Genomic DNA, 20150 nt, shown 5'->3' on the forward strand with positions numbered 1-20150 from the left:
AAAAAACATTTTACATAATAATGTAATCATTGTGCTTCATTCATACACACACAACCTATTAGGTTAATCTCATTCCCCTGTTCTTCACCTTTCCTCCTCCTGCACCCTCTCCCTAATCCTCTCTAGATTTGGGTGGGTTTTGTTCTTTGTTTGAATTGAACCCAGAGCCTCAAGCATTCTGGGAAATCACTCTACCACTGAGCTACTTACTCCTCAGTCTCCAACTTTTTTCTAATTCAAGGCCGATAACAACAAAATTATTCAGGTTAACTTTTCTTCAGGTAACTGTATTTGGGGGCAATATTCCTGCTCGGTATAGACTTCTGATGAGATTTCTTTTAGCATTTTAAAAATGGACCTCCAGCCAGTCTTGGTGCAAGCCTATAATCCCACAACTTGGGAGGCTGAGGCAGAAGGATCTCAAGTTTGAGGACAACCTCCGCAACTTAGCAAGACCCTGGCTGGGAAGTAGCTCAGTGGTACAGCATCCCTGGGTTCAATAGCCAGAGCCACACACACCATGGATTGTTATCCATTTTATTTTAAATGTTTATCAATAATGTTTATCAAAAATCTTTCTAATTCTCAGTCTGGGGATATAGCTGAGTTGGTAGAGTGCTTGCCTCATGTGCACAAGGCAATGGGTTCAATCCCCAGCACCACAAAACGAAAAAAGAAAATCTTTCTCGTTCTCCTTGGTTTTTAGACCTTGATAGAGTCCATTACTGCTTCCTCTGTTTCCCTTGCTTCTGGGATGTGGCGGTGACTGTGTTGATGTCTTGTTTCCATCTGCAGCCTGCTTGTACATTTTCATTTCTGATATCCATTCTTCCCCCTAGTTCCCTCTACTCCCTTTCCGTCACATCCCACCGGGTTACCAGTCACTCCATCCTGAGTCTCTCCAGTGTTGTTTACTTTAGCATATTTGTTGTTACACTGTCTTCCAATGTAGTAGTCCAGCCTCAGGCTGGGTTCAATCTTTTAAAAATTCACAGCGAGATACTATTAGACACATGTCAGTTTTGCGAAAATTTAAAAAAAAAAAAAAAACAGCAATCCCAAATGCTAAGAAGGTTCCAGAATGATCAGATCATTCTTATAAAGCTAGTGAGAGTTTAAATTAGTAAAACCACCTTGAAAACTGCTTGGCAGTATCTGTGAAAGCGGGTCACAGGTCCACCGGGCTCCCTGCACCGTGTGCTTGCTCCAGTTCAGCCACGGTGTGTAACAGCCCTGGGATGTAAGTGAAATCGTGCTTATCAGAAAGAGAATGGACAAGTCCCGTGGTATCTGCAACAGGAAGAACCCGCACAGCAAGAATTCACCAATAGCACTGCCACATCACTAGGAGGAACCTCACAACCCGGTATCAATGCACACGTGGCCGTGGGATCCCGCGCACATTGAGAAGGGCAAGGTAGATCCATGGGCTACTACAGGACAGGGCGCCCATGTTGGAGCCAGAACAGGGTGGCAGGAAAAGCACCTCTGGTAAAGCCGATATTCTGCTCATGGATTCAGGGTAGGGCACAGGAGAGTGGGCAGTGTGTGTTCATATGATGGGCTACATGTTTGGAGGTGGTGTTTTTTTGTTTTGTTTTGTTTTACTTCTCCACAAATTATATTTCAGTAATAATTTGGAGAAGAAAAGACAGGTAGAAATACATAATCGGATGGACATCATGCCACAATCACTGTTCGAGAACAAAAATCACCTGTGAGCTGTGATGCCGAATTTGTTAAAATATTCCATACCTGCATTTTATTAGGAAGGAGAGTAGAAAAGTTTTAGATTTCTACCCACAAGGAAGAAACTGTACTTAACTTTTAGAAGTGGGAAGAGTCAGTGAAGATGAATTTTACATCTGATTGTACAAACTTGTCTTCCTGGACTTTTGTATGGAACACTCATCCACATGAAATCAGATGACCAAATGTATCGGAATTTCCATGCCCTGAAGACTCCCAGGTCCACATTCAGTTCTGCAAAGGCTGAGAGCATTTCCCCACTTTGGTTGAACCCAGGGCCTCATGCAGACTGAGCAAGTGCTCTCCCATGGATCTCCACCCCCAGCCGGTGCCCAGAGCATTTTTAAAACTGCTAAATAATATTTTGTAGGAGGCCTTTGATTTAGACTGGGTACAACATGCCAAAGGAACGTAGAGTTCAATCCTAGGACCTGAGCTTCGCTGGTTCGGAAGGCCCCTAGAAAGGTGTCAACAACTGGTCAAGCTGTCACCCACTGAGGGACTGACCACGCTGCAGCCATCCAGTTTTCTATGCCTCCTTCTTTCACAGAAATGCTGTCGGACCCCACGGTTGGCTGCAGTTCTCAGAACCTGCCCTGGTCGTGGAAGCTGCCTAATCTCTAATCTGTCTTGTTTTGCTTTGCTTCAATAGACCAATGAGATCTAGTAGAGTTTAAGAAATTTTCATGGGGGCTACTGGGGATTGAGTCCATAGGCAAACGCTCTATCACTGAGCTACATCCCCAGTCTTTTTTTTTTTTTTTTTAAATTTTTGAGGCAGGATGTCACTGTGACCCAGACTGGTCTCCAACTTGGGATCCTCCTGCCTCAGCCTCCCGAGCAGCTGAGATTACAGGTGAGTGCCACCACACCCAACCATGAATTTTCCTTTTAAGAATGCCTATGTTTAGAGGCTGGGGCTGTAGCTCAGGGGTGGAGCGCTTGCCTCACATACGTGAGGCGCCAGGTTCGATCCTCAGCACCATATAAAAGTAAAGATATGTGTCCATCTATAGCCAAGAAAAAATTTCAAAAAAAAAAAAGAATGCCTATGTTGAAAATTTTCACTTCCACAGGTGGCTTTATACTTCCTGAGTGATATTTTAAATTAGTACACATTTTAGTAGTTTGATGTAAATGAAGTGAGATTTAAAATACATAAAGAAAGTTATAAAATGCACCGAGCCCTTCCTCTCTGTGCATAGTGCTCCACAGAGTCAATCAACCATGGATGGAAAATCTTCAGGGAAAAAGTTGCATCTGTATTGAGCATGCTATATAGAATTTTTTTGATATACTGTATCATTTAGGAAATAAGGACAACAGTTGTACACAGCATTTACATTGTATGAAGTATTATAAGTCGTCTCTAATGACTTTAAAGTATGTGGGAAATGTGAGTTATGTGAAAATACCTCAGCATCTTAAATAAGGGGCTTGAGCAGGGTGGATTTGGGTATTCATGAGGTCTTGGAGCCAGTTTCTGGTGGATAGCAACACGCGACTGTACTTCCCAGACGCGGACCCTTTACCTGTGCAGGTAACTGTGAGCTTAATGGCCTGAGACTGCTGCATGAACAGTGGCCCTACCTGAGCTGACTGGGCCATCCCCCAGGGTGATCCACCCACCCTGCTCACCCACCCTTCTCCAATACATGCCTAACAGCCTCTCCATCTCCAGCCCATCCTCACCATCCTCCACGAGGCAAATGTTTTCGGTTGAAGATAATCAATAAAAACTCTAAAGCTAAGGCCGGGCACAGTGGTGCACACCTGTGATCCCAGCAGCTCAGGAGCCTGAGGTAGGAGGATCACAAGTTCAAAGCCAGCCTCGGCAAATTAGAGAGGCTGCTAAACAACTCAGTGAGACCCTGTCTCTAAGTTAAATGCAAAATAGGGCTGGGGATGTGGCTCAGTGGTCGAGTGCCCCAAGTTCAATTCCCTGGTAAAAAAAAAAAAAAAAAAACACCACTTAAACTAGGATCATTCCCTTCTCAACTTCACATCTTCCAACTAAGGCTTAATATTCAAGGGGAAAAATGAAACTTTTTTTCCTTACCTGCATGAGCCTGGTTAGTCTTTACACAGTGCTCAGCAGAGCATCAGAAGTGTCATGAGGTAACCCCGGGGTGGAGGGTGGGAGGCTGTGCCTGAGCCAGGGAGAAGAGGGCGAGAGAGGGCTTCTTCCCTGCCACTGGTGGGCACTCGGGAGCCCGCCCCGCAGGGACTCCCCCCAGGATGCTGGCACAGGAAGGGTGGAGAAACGCCTGACCTGCTCCTGATGACCTGGGGACTTGCAGTGTGCCGGCAAGGTCCAGGAACCAGCAAGGGACTGGTGGCAACGTCACCAGAAGCCCACTCACCCAGGAGGGTTACTGGGTACGACCTTTGCCGTTCACGGGGAAGAAGAACGTCTCCGGTGCCACCACCACGGTCCAGGTGCCTGAGCTCCAAGCCTGGTCTCAGCTCCTCTTCCCTCCGGGAACCCCCAGTGCCCGAGTGTGAATCCTTTCATACTGGGAGCGGGTTCAGGTGGAACCCAGGAATCCAGAGTTCTCACCTGACATCGTTTAACTTTAATTGGGATTAAGGCCCAGAAACCTAATTGTTCTCTACAAGGTGACTTTAATGGCTCTCCACCTGATGAGAATCACCAGGAGTTTTAGAACTACCTATGAGCGTGTCCACCCCCACAAATCCCGATTCCACTGGCACCAGGTACAGCTTGTGTTACCAAACCCCAGTCTAGAAGTTCATCCCATGGAAAATCCAACATCCAAGAGACAAATGTTGGCGAGAAGGAAAAGTTTCCTTCAGTCGTCAAAGAATGGAGAAGTGGAACCGGGAACAGGGCACATGCCTGTAATCCCAGCGGCTCGGGAGGCTGAGGCAGGAGGATTGCTTTAAAGCCAGCCTCAGCAACAGAGAGGCACTAAGCAACTCAGTGAGACCCTGTCTCCAAATAAAATACAGAATAGGGCAGGGGATGTGGCTCAGCGGTGGAGTGCCCCAGTATACCGAAAAAGAAGGAGAAGTGGAAACTCATCATCCCAATCAACTTTATTTGCTGATCGCCCTTCAATGAGGGGCCAAGCGCCACAGGGGATGGAGGTGCTCTCAATGAGGGGCGATCAGCCAATAAAGGGGAAGAGCATTCATGTCTCTTCTGGGAATAGGCAGAGAACTTCCAGAAACTCTGCACCACCCCAAACTCCTTCCCTGGCCTGCGTTTTCAGTCAGCACAGCGGGTATTTGTCCTTAGCAAGGACCAGGGAGGAAAGCAAGACTAGGCAAGGCTAGTAAAGTCAGCCCGTGTTATAAGTTTGGACAAAACGTTTCTCAAATGATTGACACGTCTACACGCAGAGCTGATTACAGATCCCTCCTCTAGCTGGTGGCTGTAGGCTTGGACCTTGACTGACATGAAAGACACCTGGGCAGTTGGCAAACCTGGACGTATCCCAAAGTGCTTCAGAATGACTGAGGGAGGGGCTAAGATAGCAGGATGCTGTCTTTTTGGGGGGTGGGATTATACTGAGGATAGAACCCAGGGGCATTCTACCACTGAGCCACATCCCCGGGCCTTTTTCACTGTTTTTATTTTGTGATGAGCACTCCCTAAGTTGCTGAGGCTGGCCTTGAACTTGTGATCTCCTGCCTCAGCCTCTTGAATCACTGGTATTCCAGAACTCCAGGTTTTTCTAACGTACATCAGGAAGGAGAAACTTTCTATCATTCTAGGGTTCCTCAAGCTTTGACACACATAAGAATAATATGGTAGAATTTTATGATGTTTTTATTAGTGCATTATAACTATACATAACATATCTATATACACACGTCAACTCCCCTTGTAAATCTCACTGGTCACCCTGGAAACACCTTTATGAATTTCAAATATTCTCATCTCAGGGTAGTTTGGGGTGGTCTCTTAGGAGTACATCCCTGCTACCCCATTTAGAGTAACTCCAACTGTAGCCTCAGGATGTGGGAAAGGGGACATCCTCATACACTGCTGGTGTGCTAATCTACTCATGCAGCCAGTGGGGGAAACACTGGGTGTTTCTTCAAAAGCTAGAATTCATATGACCCAGCCATCCCACCCCTTGGTGCAAACCCAAAAGAACTGAAAACACACACCCAAGCCAATCCTTGTGCACAAATGTTCAGAGCTTCTAATCATAAAAGCCAAAGGTGGAAAGAACCCAAACTTCCATCTGTAGATGAATGGCGAAAACAGAATATGATATACCCACAGAATGGAATGTTATCCAGTCATAAAAAAGGAATCAAAGGTACCGTGTCGTCTTTAAAGAAAGGGGAACAGTAAAGCACCATGTCCCTTTCTGTTCCCCAGAACTAGCCGAGCCAAGGCAACAGATGAGCAAGGCTGGGCAGGAAGTGCAGCAGGTGTCTTCCTGAAGGGCCCTGGCATCTCTCAAGCACACTGGGAACCAGGACAAGCGAATGTCATCTGCAGAAAGGTGCTTTTCACACCTACGCCAGGGCCGCTGCTCCCTGGGATGCGGCTCATCCAAGCAGACTGAGTGCGTGATGCTCACCACGCCCCTGCGTCCACGCCTAACTGAGAAGCGTCTGGGGCAGAGCGAGGGCCCTGGGGAAAGGACACGCACCACTCACGCAGTCGCTGCTGGGCAAATCTCCTTGAGGGTCAGGTGGCTCGGCTTGGCAAAGCACCACGGGGGACGGAGGTGCTCTCTTCTGCCCATTGCAATCTCTGATCTCCTGCAAGCCTCCCGTGTTTCCTGTGCTGTCTGCGGCTCTCTCTTCAGCCTTTCAGCAACCTACCCCACTGGCCAGGCACAACTGGGCTTGGCCATGAGATGACACGCGCTGTGTTGTGCGTGAACCTAAGACCCAATGTTAAGTGAAAGATGGCAGACACAGAGAGCAGCCCACTGACCGGAACCATTGGGAGCAGGTAAATCCATACCTGACCCTGCAAGGGGATTGTGGTTACAGACCCAGGTCAGGGGATTTGTAAGCAATGACTTAATGGGTGAGGAGTCTGATGATAAGGCAGTGGAAACATTTTGAAGCTACCCAGAGCCGACTCTAGCACACCCTTGTGAAGGCGCGTGTTCAATGAATGTAGGTGTCATCAGTGCTGGTCATTGGTCACATTCACACGGGTTCACACTCACTACGTGAATTTCACCTCAAAAAATCATTGTCTTCGAGGGTGAATCTGGAAAGAGAAAACCTTGGCAAAGGCAAAACCAAAATGCAGTAAATTGCCTCAACACATGATTTTAGAATCAGTTTTATGTATAGATTAACACGACACGTGCATGTGATAAAGGCAGCGTTTCAAAACATTTGGACAATGATCATTTAACAAGGTCTCCAGGGAAACAGAGTCTACTCAGGTAACAACATTGAACTTGACTGCTAGCTCTGTATTCAGGAAAAATTTCCAAGTATGTACTGATGCTAACAGCAACAAACTCTAAGTGAGTCAGAGGCAAACAGACCATAAAGTGGTGTAATTTAGATGCCTTACCAAAATACAAATATCTAATGACCATTGATTAATAAATAAAATATAAGTTAACATAATATGCACATTTTCAGAGACCATCATTGAAAGGAAAGTGACCACAACACTCGGAGCGACCAAGAGATCTTTATTGCAGCAGTGCAAAAGAGGAGAAAAAGAGAGAGAGAGAGAGAGAGAGCAAGAGAGAGGGGCCCGGCAGGAGGGAGTCTTTATAGCCCAAATCTAATGGGGCCTCTGGGTCTGCAAGCTGCCTTCTTGGCACGAGGGGGGCGGGGTTGAGTGTTCAGACTTGAGCGGGAGGTTCACTGCTCAGACTTGACGCAAACAGGTGATAAAGGACCAGACAGAGGGGTGTTTGAGTGCGTGGGTCATCCTGCAGCTAACATTTGTTCAGCCTGCCCTGCAGACAACATAGTTCAGCCCGTCCTGCACCTAACAATCATAATTTGATAGAGTATTCACGTTTGTAAAGTAGCTAAGGTTAGTTTTACACAATGACTTTTTAAACAGTCAGTTTCACTTATATGACACTAGGATGTAAACTCAGGGCAGTTTGTGGTTCAAAATCCTAAAAATATGCTACAGACTCATGAGATAAAACCTTAGAATGCCGATTTCCCTTAGCACCTCTTTTATCTTTCAAACCTTTCAGAGAATTCTCATCAGGTCTCTTGAGAATTATGTAGCACTTGGGGGCAAAGATGCAGCCCAGGAGCCCTGCGCTGGAGGCCAGGATGGAGAAGACCTCCACGGCCACCATGACCTTGCCCTTGGTGCTGTGGTACACAGGGAGGAAGGTGAGCCAGACACTGCAGAACACCAGCATGCTGAAGGTCAGGAACTTGGCGTCGTTGAAGGTGTCAGGCAGGTTCCTGGCCAGGAAGGCCACCATGAAGGTCCCCAGGACCAGGGAACCCAGGTATCAAAGGGCACAGTAGAAGGCAGTGACTGAGCCCTTGTTGCACGTGATGATGATGTGGCCATGGTCAGAGTGTGTGTCTGTGTCCACAAAGGGAGGAGAGTTCCCCAGCCAGACTCCACAGAGAGTCAGCTGGATGAGGGAGCAGCTGGGAATGATGAAGTTAGGTGCCCCTGACACGAGCCACCGCCTCATCCTTCTCCCTGGGGCAGTGACCTTGAAGGCCAGAATCACAGTGACAGTTTTGGCCAGGACCGTGGAAACGGCCACAGTGAACACCAGTCCAAATGTGGCCTCCTGCAGGATGCAGGTGGCTGTGCCGGGACGGCCAATGAAGAGCAGAGAGCAGAGAAAACAGAAGGTGAGGGAGATGAGCAGGATGTAGCTGAGAGCCCTGTTGTTGGCCTTGACTATGGGGGTGTCTCTGTGCTTCACAAAGACCCCAAGGACAGCAGCTGTGAGGGCAGAGAAGCAGAGAGCCGAGCAGGCCAGAGCCATGCCCAAGGGGTCTTCATAGGCCAGGAAGGTCACAGCCTTGGGGAGGCAGCGGTTCCTCTCACTGTTAGGGTGCTCGTGTGCGGGGCACTGGACACACCGCTCTGCATCTGGGGAAAAAGCAAAGAAAGGTTCAGTGTTTCTTTTCCACAACTTCTTCATCGTTGCCAGGTTGAAGAAAATGTCACCTGTGCACTATCACTGTGAGTACAGACTGCCTGCGCTGTCACACAGAGGCACACCAGAGTGGCCGCTACATTCCTGAGCAGGGAGAACGCCTCCAGCTGCAGGGGAGACCAAACCCACTCCCACAGGACCTTCAGCAGGTGGCCGGTGTCTCTGGGCTTCTCATGCGGCACAGTGAGGTCCGCAAGGCTGTGACTTCCCCCGACCCGCTATCTGGCAGAACAAGTCTTTCCTCATCCCACATTTTCATTTTTCAGTGACTATTCTTGTTAGTATTTCCATATAAATATTGAAAACAGATCAAATTGAAAACATTTGAATGGGGGAATTTAAATAATTAACCTCTAAGTAATAGGTATTTCAATCAATTTTTAAGAATAGATTGCATTTTGGGGAGTCTCCATTTATCAACATCTGGAAGTCTGGTTAGTTAGCCTTTCTTGTAAAGTGGCAGGTCACAAATACCGAGAGCTGCACATACCCTGGTGTCCCCAATGCAACGGCTCAGCTCTGCTTCTGTAGCAGAGGCAGTTGTGGACCAAGGAACCTTGATGGGTACGTCTATGTTTCAGTTAAATTTTGTTTGTGCAGGCAGTGTTTTGCCTCGTCTGTACTCGTGCAACAGACAAGATTCTGAAGTCATTAAGAGTGGTGCTGGGGATTGAGCCCAGGGCCTCGTGCATGCAAGGAAAGAGCTCTACCAACAGAGCTAGATCCCCAGCCTGGCACATCTTTTTCTTAAGATCCTCATTCCTAGCTGGGTCCCGTGGTGCATGCCTATAATCCCAGCAGCTCAGGAGGCTGAGGCAAGAGAATGGTGAGTTCAAAACCAGCCTCAGCAACTTAGAGAGGCCCTAAGCAACTCAGTGAGACTCTGTCTCAAAATAAAATACAGAAAGAGCTGAGGATGTGACTCAGTGGTGAAGCGCCCCTGGGTTCAACCCCTGGTACCAAAAGAGAAGACAAGATCTCATTCCTCTTCACAGAGTGAACAGGGGCTCCTGGTTTCTATCTCAGAGACATGCTTGGCACACAGAAGTGTGGGTATGTTGTATTATGGACCCTGTGTTTTATACTCTCTTTTTTTTATTATTTTGTTCATTTATTTTTATGTGGTGCTGAGGATCAAACCCAGTGCCTCACACATGCTAGGCGAGTGCTCTACCGCTGAGCCACAGCCCCTGCCCTGCATTCTCCTATTTTTCTTTTTGTTCTACACACTGTTCCGTGTTTCAAATCTTCCTCAAACAGGGAGATTGTTATTTTGTTAACTTAAACACACCTGAAGATAGCTATTCTGCCCAATGACTCAAGCCAAATGACTACTGCTGCTGAGATGAAGGGAATCACCCAGGGCTGTCAGAAATCTCAATCCTTATGTTTACTCTTTATATTTTGAAAAAATGGAGGCCGTTTTAACTATCCCTTTAACTTGTGCTTGACAACAACACATTTTGTTTTGATATATAAATCCTTGACTTTATATCTTGGGTAAAGACGACTTTGAGGGACACTGGATTATGCCTTTTATTAAAATATTCTGTCCTCATAACAAGTTAACATGTTCCTTTACCTTATCATATTATAATATTCCAAAGGATAGGGCCTTGTATTAAGTACAGTACTTAATACCTCGCATGGTGTTGAGGACCAGGGTCCAAAATGTAATCAGGGGTTTCCATGACAACTCACGCTTACCTGCTGTGTATTTATCATCTGGATACGAAACACACCAGTCTTCCCCTCTACATGTGGTTTCACCCCTTCAATCACCCACACCCTGAGAATTTGACATCTTACATGTCACAAGTAGATGTTAGCGGGCGCACCTGGAGGTCTCGGATTGAGACTGCAGTGCTGGACAGTCAACAAAGGTGACCACCGGAGTCAGTTTCACAGTTGAGCCCAACAGGTGAGCACTACCTGTCAAGAGCCTACGCATCAAATGGACATACTGATCATGTGCATGTGCAGATAGGGATAATGAATCCCACTGTTCCGTATAATCATGATGCACCGATGATCAAGAATAAATAAATGGATATATTGAAAGCTTGAGTGGTGCACTATGACCCCAAGAGGACACCAATCCTTTGGTTTCTTTTTACTGAGAAATAGAGACGTGAGCTATCCTAGGGCAGCCCCACGTCTTCTACCTGTCTGATTGGAAATGTGTCCCTCTGGGCAAAACACACAAGCAAAGCAGCAGACGGGCCTTCCTTCCTGGGGGATCTTCCTGAATCCCGGGGGACAGCTCTGTCTGCACACAGATCGAGGAGTCTGAGGGAAAAGAGAGCAACAGTCACGACTCTGCACATTATCAGCAGCTTTAAGAGAACGTCACGATCTCTCCTCCTAAGAAAGGACTTTGACCTTCGATAGAGGACCATCGCTACACCTCTGACCACCACCTTCTTGACACCCAGACGTCTAGTCCTGGGTTACCATGGCTGGCTAATCCCTTGCTTCTCATCTCAGGGCCAGCTTTGGTTTTGCACATCACCAGCCACACTTCCTGGGTTTCCTCTCTTCCTGTTGAACCTCAGCATCCAAGACCTTTTCAGTGCAGTTTTCTGTGTGGTCCTATGGACTTGGGTGCCTGAAAATATTCTCCTCCGCCCTCACACTCTCAGTTGGTGCTTTGATTTGAATCTGAATGGCATCCCCAAAAGGTCCCTAAATTAAGGGACTTGTCCCCGGGTGGCGCTGTTGGGAGGTACTGGAACCATTAAGAGGCAGAGCCTAGCGGGAGGTTTCCTGTATCCCAGCTACTCCAGCAACTCCACGAGGCTGAGGTGGGGGGATCACAAGTTCAAGGCCAGCCTGAGCAACTGAGTGAGACCCTGTTTCAAAATGAAAAAATAAAAATAAAAAAGGGCTGGGGATGTAGCTCAATGGTGGAACACCCCTGAGTTCAATTCCTAATACCACAACCAAATATATATATATATATATATATATATATATATATATATATATATATAATCAGTGCAAACCACGATTATTATATAAATTATTTACAAAATTGCCTAAGTGTTCCAATTGTGAAAAGTTGACATGACGTCATGTCAGTGCTTTAACAGATACTGAGTATAAAGACTGAACAGCACCCAAAATTCTAAAGAAAATGGAAATGATCCCTTCCAAGAGGCAAATGGTGTAGTAATCCTCATCGTGTTTATAGTGCATCAAAACATAATAAGGTTTCTGACCACCCATGACTAGGAGTTTCAGGATAGGTGGAGGAATATTTCTGGTATTTGTGTATCTGTATTTTTATCTTTATCTCTGCTCATCAACTTGGTTCAATTTTATCACCGCTGCATGAATAGATATACCCAAACTTTAACTGCTTCTACAAACTTCTCTTCCTGTAGGTGCTAGTTCAGAATCTACAAAAGCAAGATCACAGATCATGGAGTACAAGTTGAGTGGGGAAGGGTGAGTTTAGTGCCAGGTTAAAGGTCACGGTCAGGCTCATCTCAGGGCCCCATCCAGATCCCTCCCATGTACCCAACACTGAACTGGGATCGTACCTCTGTGAATCCAATAGGCCATTCTATCATCTCCTCATTGATGACCAAGCCTTGACCAAGTGGACTCCTGGGGACAAACTCTCCTACTTTAACCAGCAGCCCAAGACCAGCAGGGAAATTCACAGCGTTGTGGATGTCGTACTGGGCCATCTGGCTGCTCTTCTCACCCAGGGAGATGTGGTCCCCAGCGCTGTTGGTAAACCGGACGTTCTTCAGGAATGGATGCACCTGCGGGAGGCAGAGTTGGACATGAGGAGTGTTCGGGTGAGAGGTGGACGGTGCCCATGGGCCACACCGTCCTGCTTTTCCACCCCCTGCTCTTGGGGTTTCCTCCTCTGGAGGCTCAGGGCTGCTTGGGTGGCCACCATCCCGAGGGTGAAGTGGAAAGTCTTCTGCTCCCTGGAAATGGGTTGGGAGTGACGGAATCCCATCAGAACTGTCCAGGATGCTGCCCTCAGGGGCCTGGCTGGGCTCTGCAGAACCCTGACCGGGGGAGTCTGTCTGGGGCCTCTTCAAAGCCAATCCTTGTACTTTGAAATGGGCACAGCAGGGACGAATCACTTAGCACCCTGTCTGTGCTTATGGCCCCGGGGCATGTACATGTCACCACTCCTCAAACTGCAAAGATTAAACAGGTGTGACTTTGCATATCAGTTACACCTCAGGCTTTAAAGGACACAACACGAGTTGGTTTCTGTCCATGCTTTCTGACTTTTTTAGGTGAGAATGAAATTGTCTTGTGACATTGCAGGAAGCCCTATATGCTCCAAAATTAAAAAATCAAAACCCCTGATTCTAATGAGATTGTTGATAGAGAGCTAACCCTGGAATCTCTCAGCCCCGTGACACTGGGCTACGGGAAGTAATTAATCTCTCATTGCTTAAAAAACTATTGTTAAATTCTCCAATTACTTAAAGTTGAAGCATTGTAAAGAAAGAAAGGTCTGTATACGAGAGGCAGAGGGAGAGACTGCTGTAGAGGTTACCCACTTCTCTCATTCTGGGGGCACAGAGCACCATGTTTCCAGTGCTGTTACCGTTAGGGAAGGACATGTGAAATCCACCTGCGCTTCCATCTCCTGCAGCAGGAAATAAAGAACTCTGGATGACGCATGACCCAGGTGGCGTGTGTGCCTCATCCTTGACCCCAGCAGACAATACTGCATGTAAACTCAGGGAAAGAAAGAAACCTTTACTACATGGATCTCCTGGTACTTTGGACTTAATTTATGATCACAACAACTTACATCATCTTAAAGATGGCTTCCCTATCCTCTTTGATTTTATAAAATTTAATTCTTCCAGAACAGGATTCTCCAAAGCTAGTGCCTGTGATTGGCAGTAATGCCTCCTCGTCGTGGCTGCTTGTGTTGGATGGGTCCCCGGGCCAGGCCTGTGGTGTGGAGACTGGTAAGTGCGCGGTTCCCTGGGAGTGCTCACAAGAGATCTGCATGGGTGGAGGTGAGCAAGGCAGGCTGGGCAGAGGGAGCGGGTGACCACATGGGTATAACAGCCACAGCCAGCCCTTGGGATCCCTGGAACTGTGGTGGCCCTCAGTGCTGCTCCAAACAGAACCCAGATGCCCAGACGTTACCATCCCCCATGACAGTCATTAGCCTCTGGCTGTGCCTGAGACAGCTGTGTCCCAGGATGGGCAGGTTCCCGACTGAAGATATTTCCTAGCAGTCACATGACTGTGAGCTGCCAGCAGCCAGTGTCCCCAGTGGCTGAGGGATGGAAACAGTAGCCCTAGAAAGTAACCTTGGTTGAGACTAAGGTATCCCCAGGTATCTAGGTATCCCCGGCTCCTTCTCCTTCCACTGTGACAATCTCAGAACACGGGGACTCCCCTGGGACCTTCCCACCTGAACCCCCTCAAGGCATAATACGTGCTCGACCTCCACATTTTTCTCTGACCAGAGGTGACCGGGCGATGCCCGGGAGACCGGAATGTCTCTTTCCAGAATTTACAGCGCGCTTACCTGGGGCATCTTGTACAGCTCCAGAAGCGTTCCAATGGCCTTGCTCTGAGTCTGGCATTTGTAGTTCGGGAGAAACTCGGTGTCTCCAGAGAGCCAGAGCAGAGCCGTCTCCAGGGTCCTGTGGTCACTGTGAAAGGCATTGAAGATGTGGAACCCCAAGGTCAGGTTGGGGAGCAGGTGCAAGTCCCTGTTGATCTCCTCGATGGCAAAGTAGAAAGCCAGCACATACTGGTAATTCTTCCAGAACCACCTAAGAGGGAGCGGCATTGGAGAGAAAGGTCAAGGCGTGTCATTCAGGCCACTCCCCTGCCTGGTCCAGCAGAGGGAAGTCTCACCCAGGCTTCCTACGAGAGGTCCTGCCCTGGCATACGGAGCCAGTGTGAGCAAGGTTCCCAGGACTCCGGGAAATTTGCAGGGAACTGAGTGGGGTGAGGTGACATCAGCCGATGACCCTGTTGTCAACTGGACAGACTTGGTTTTGTACAGTCTGTCAGCACAAGACTCCGGGCCAAAGCCCACTTCACAGATCAGCCAAAAGCCTTTATTGAGGAATGGAGTCATGGTTCTGATGGACCCACTCTCTGGGTGGAAAGTGAGCCACCGAACAAAGGAGGGGACTGGGCTTGTATAGGTTATGGGTGATTTCGTGAGTGGGTCAGTTTGGGCACTCAGGAATTTGGGTTTGGGGTCGGGGGTCGGTGGCCAGCACCTGGAGAGAATTGTCTTGGAGGACATTGGTGCTTCCCAGAGACCATCCCTCTAGGCTTGGTGAAGCCCCTTCTCCCCACCAGTGGCCAGCATTTGAAAAGGTCTATCTTGAAAGAGACGAAAGCCATCAGTGAACGCCTCTCTTTTCACCCCCTCTCCCAGGCCACGCTATCTTGGGGTGTTTCATTTTCTGTTTCCAATGCAGTCCTGTTGGTGGGAGGTTCCCGCGAGAGCAAGTTTCACACAGTCAACAAGGAGGAGGTTTTTCCAATGAAGAGTCGTGTTTCTCCGAGTGTGTGCAGTCGTCCTGTGCTCAGCGGCTTTGCCTGTGGAACTTGACATTTCCTTCTGTTGTCCCAACAAATGGTCTGATTTTGTTTCTGTGCCATGAATCCTTGAAAGAAGTTTAGGGCTCATGGAGAGAACCATGTGGTTGCATGTCCAATAGACCTAACCCTCCTGCCATTGAGACCTGCCTGAGGCTTTATTTTATTTTTTGGATTATTATAAGTTAAGAACAGTGAATAAAAATGTTCTTTACTTTTAAATACTTTGTCTGATGTCCTGTGATTTTCCTTGGTGAAGGGAATAGTTTGGTCACGTTTGGTACTATTAACACTGGACATGGGTTTAAAGTTGGCTATTTAAATTCTCTTTTTTCCAACTTCAGACCTGCGAGAGGCTGGGTTCCCAATGCTGCACCAACCAACAGAAGCCTGAAGAGATCATAAGTGTCCAAGTCAGATTTGTACGCTCACTGTCCACGTGCCACTCAAAGCCCTAAACATGGATTGCTTTATCAGCGTCCTTTGCTACTCTTCAGTAATAAAATCTGAAGCACAGAACACAATGGAGAACTCTCTAGCAGGTTTTAATGAGCCTCAAATAGTCTCAACAAAAAATAAAAAGAAAAGATTTTTTTTCTCATTCTATGCACAAATCTGGCTGCCACCATTCTACATGAGAGAGGAGCAAACGGAACCCAACACAGCATCAAAAAGGAGGAAATGTTAGGATGAGGGAAGACTTATTCCAGAATCCAGAGTCTCCACAACAATCTATGCTGGTACATAAGTTAGAGATAACAACAATCCTACAGATTATGTCGAGCAAATTCAAGAACATATCACCCTTCCTTCTTATTCTCTGCAACCAGAAGCACCTTGAACCCCAAAGAGACCAAAATATTAAGGTTTTAAAAGAATGCACATTACTAACTGATCCATGCTACACCCTGAATAAATCTTAAACACCTGGCACAAGGCCAGGCGTGGTGGAACATGCCTGTAACCCTGGAGCTCAGCAGGCTGAGACAGGAGGATCACAGGTTTGAAGCCAGCCTCAGCAATTGAGCAAGGCTGTGAGGAACCTCGTGAAACCCTGTCTCAAAAATAAAACATAAAAAGAGCTGGGGAACGAGGCACAGTGGTACATACCTAAAATCCCAGCAGCTCAGGAGGCTGAGGCAGGAGGATCGTGAGTTCAAAGCCAGCCTCAGCAATGGCAAGACGCTAAGCAACTCAGTGAGACCCTGTCTCTAAATAAAATACAAAATAGGGCGGGGGATGTGGCTCAGTGGTTGAATGCCCCTGAATTCAATCCTTGGAACCTAAAAAAAAGGGGGAGAGGAGGGTGCTGGGGATGTAGCTCAGGGTCTAGGTGCCCCAGGTTCAGGCCCTGGTACCAAACAACAACAAAAATGTGGCACAATATGAATGAAGCCACTCACAAAATATCACAAATTATATGAATCCATTTATACAAAATGTCCAGAATCAGCAAATTAATAAAGACACAAATTAGATTCATGCTGGCGAGGGTTAAGGAGGAGGAGAGAAAAACGGAAGCAACTGCAAATGAGCATGGAGTTTCCACCTGGGGGGTGAAAAGTCGCTGTTTTCCCAGAAGCCCTTAGAGGCGAGCAGCCAAGGCTCCTGACGAAGCACATCTCTTTGTGCAACAACCAAGTGCCCCAGTTATCTTCTCCCAGGATTTAGAAGAGCTTGTTTTAAACTATGGATAAAGCAGGTGTTACTCAAGGTCATACAAACTGAGCCACATCACAAATGCCCAGTATTTTTACATAAATAAACAAGCGTAGGCACCTCTATGTGGAAGGACGCTTGGTAGGCACGGAAATAATAAGGGGAAGGTCAGTTAGCCACAGGGAAACGTGGTCACGCTCTGTGGTTAGGTATGAGTGAGGCCCAGAGTCTGTGCCCACATGGGAACGTCCACAAGTCCCGGAAGAGGAGATTTCAGGGCTTAACGACCATGTGCATGAGGCCTGGCTTCTCGTGGGCAGAACAGGGGGACCAGAAACTTCTCTGGCCAGAGGATGGAAGGCAGGGGGCTAGGTTAGGCCCCCAGCACTGTGTCCGGACTGGAGATGCCCACCCTCTCCCCACACTGGCCTTAAGGACAAGGCAGGTTCTCTCGGAGCCCCTGAGATTAGGACCCATCCTCTTCCTCTCTCCTTTGCCTCTCCGACCCTGACGGATTGGAAGCAACCAGTAGCTGCCACCTAACCAGAGAGTCCATCTGCATGAAGCAATGGCCGGAAAATACCCCATTTCAAATTTTGTTTAATAATAGAGAAGGAGACAAAGAAGGAAGGAAATTCAAAACAGCGAGAAGGGACAGACAAAGGTCTTCATCCAGATGAGGAACCGCAAGGCTGGGACCCCACCCCAGAGATCAGCAGCTGCACTCTCCCCTCCCTCCAGTGCAAGGCCACCTGCTGAGATGACAGGGGGAACTGCTAAGGGCAGAGACACCCCAGCAAAAGAAATTGCGTTTTGCCTAACCACCATCCGAGGACAGGACGCTGCAGGTTGAAAGGTTGAAAGGTTGAAGGTTTTAGAAGCAGACTCCACCGCTCCGCCCAGAGCCCGGGCTGTCTGCTGGGAGCCTCCTTAAGCATTTGTGCAGTAGCTCAGTTGCTAGAGACGCAGGCCACACTGTCACAAAAAGCCCAGAAATTAAGTGGTTTCTGTATTTTTCCTGAAGAAATGACCAAGATGCCAAGGATGGGCATGAACCCCTTGGAAAGATGAATTCCTTTCCTCCCTTGGCCTTCGGCCTCAGGGACCAAATGCCTCCCCTCTAAGTGGATTCCGTTAGTTGTGCATCTTTTGTAGGTCCTTCAGGTGTTTAGGGGGATGGCCTTTCTATAAGGCACATTTCAACAGTGCCTTTTGCAGCAGTGGGAATCCAGAGTGAGGCCCCGAGTGTGAGAATGACCTCAGGCCAGGGCTCAGTGTCTAGGACACCTGGGGTCCCACTCCAGGGTCCTGGCATGAAGAGGAATTGAGGTCCCAACAGGATCACTCATTCCAAGAACCCCATCATGGGGATCGGGTCAGTGGAATTCACCCAACAGGTGCAGGTTTCTCTCCTCTGTCTCCCTGGGCGTGGAGAGCAAAAGAGAAAGGAAATGGAAGGGTGCAGGTGCATAGGAGAGAACCGCAGAATCCACCAGCTTGCATTACTCTCATTTGCACACACACTTTTTACGGTTGTCCAAGCAGATCTGAACACACCCAAACACACACACTCAGAACCCTGTAACACATGCCTACAATGTGGAACTGACCTGTGAGGCACTTCATGACCATGTGGCCTGAGCAAAAAATAGAGCCGGGCCAGGGGCGCCTTCCGATTCACGTAGTAAAGGGGGAAGAAGGCACCCAGCAGCAGGTCTCCCTCTCTGTGGACACTGGGCTCCAGGTGTTGGAAACACCTCCACAAATCCAGGGCCCCCGGAGCGTGGGAAGGCTGCAGGAGGAGGAGGACCAGCAGGGACAACGGCATGACAGGGTCTGTCTCACACAGAGGCCGAGCTGAGGGGGAGACGGGCGGGGTGGGGTCCACAGGCTCAGGCCTTGCAAGGAGGGTGGGTGCCTGAGCAGGGCCCCTGGAGTCCCACGACTGCTCGATGTCCTCCGCCTGCGAAAGGAGTGTGTGGACAGGCTTCGGGGTCGAGGCATCCGTAGGGTGTCACGGGCCTGAAGCTGCAGCCTTGGCGTCTCTGTGATTTGCACTCCTGACTCCCAGTCTTCACTGCTCCCCCGACCGTGGCTCTGGGGACCCACAGCCCCGGGGCTCTGCACCTGTCCCCCTCCATCCTGCTGAAAAACACTTTGGAAAAACATGTTTTGGCCTCTCCTTCTCCTCCGGCCCCTCTGGTCTCATCACAGCCCGGCGAGGCTTCAGAGACCTCAGAGCATCCTGACACAGCCTTCTCTGTCCTCGTGTGAACGCGGCCGGGGGGATTCGGCAGAGTGAGGAAGCGCTGGCTGGAGCCAAGAATAGGCCTTAGCAAGAAGGGAAGGGCTGACATCCAGGACCCCGTGCAACCCTCGGAGGCCACCTGTGCTCAACACGGCTCCCAGGTCCACAGTGTGCTCCAGGAAGAAATGGCTTTTGTGGTTTGCAAAGAAGTGGGCCATGTCCCAGGGAAGCTCCGTGGGTCCCCCGACCTGCCACTGCAGGGTCAAACCTCTCAGCCAGGTGGCTGGGGTGCTGGGCTCTGCCCACGGAGAACCTGGCCCCAGGATCTTGTCATCGCGTGGTTACCCGTCACGTACCTACTGTTGACACTGTTGAAACATTCCCTACAGAGTTTTCTTTTTTTTTTTAACTTTAGTAATATTTTTTATTTGTCTAGTTGTACACGACAGTAGAATGCATTTTGACACATCCTACACAAATGGGGTATAACTTCTCATTCTTGGGGTTGTGCATGATGTAGACTCACACCCGTCATGTACTCATATATACACATGGGGTCATGATGACCCATTTGAATAGCTACGAAACATAACATTTATGATCTGCAGTGAGATGTTTCAGGGTGTGTAAATGTGGTGGAAGGACAAATTCACAGGTTTTTATTTTTCATTAGTTCATTTTAGACATACGTAATATTAGGATTCATCTTGCATAACTACACAAGCGTGGGATGCCATCTGCTCTAATTCAGTCCCCAGTTCGTTCCCTTTCCCTCCCTCCCCCTCCCTCTTCCCTTCCCTCTGCTCGACGGATCTTTCTTT

At 48.3% G+C, this 20150-nt stretch overlaps 1 protein-coding gene across 1 annotated transcript; it reads right to left on the minus strand.

Moving 5' to 3' along the window:
- Positions 1 to 1168: 1168 nt before the first annotated feature.
- LOC124092294 (vomeronasal type-2 receptor 116-like) lies at positions 1169 to 19547 on the minus strand. Its single transcript, XM_046443753.1, is given in 8 exon segments — positions 1169 to 1290; positions 7898 to 8794; positions 10569 to 10571; positions 11027 to 11150; positions 12407 to 12634; positions 14389 to 14678; positions 18744 to 19044; positions 19437 to 19547. Coding segments are annotated over 8 exon segments (2076 nt in total).
- Between the last annotated feature and the right edge of the window lie 603 nt (positions 19548 to 20150).

Source organism: Marmota monax, unplaced genomic scaffold, assembly GCF_021218885.2.
Source record: "Marmota monax isolate L192 unplaced genomic scaffold, Marmota_monax_Labrador192_F-V1.1 WCK01_AAM20220418_F8-fsc00102, whole genome shotgun sequence".
Classification (NCBI taxonomy): domain Eukaryota; kingdom Metazoa; phylum Chordata; class Mammalia; order Rodentia; family Sciuridae; genus Marmota; species Marmota monax.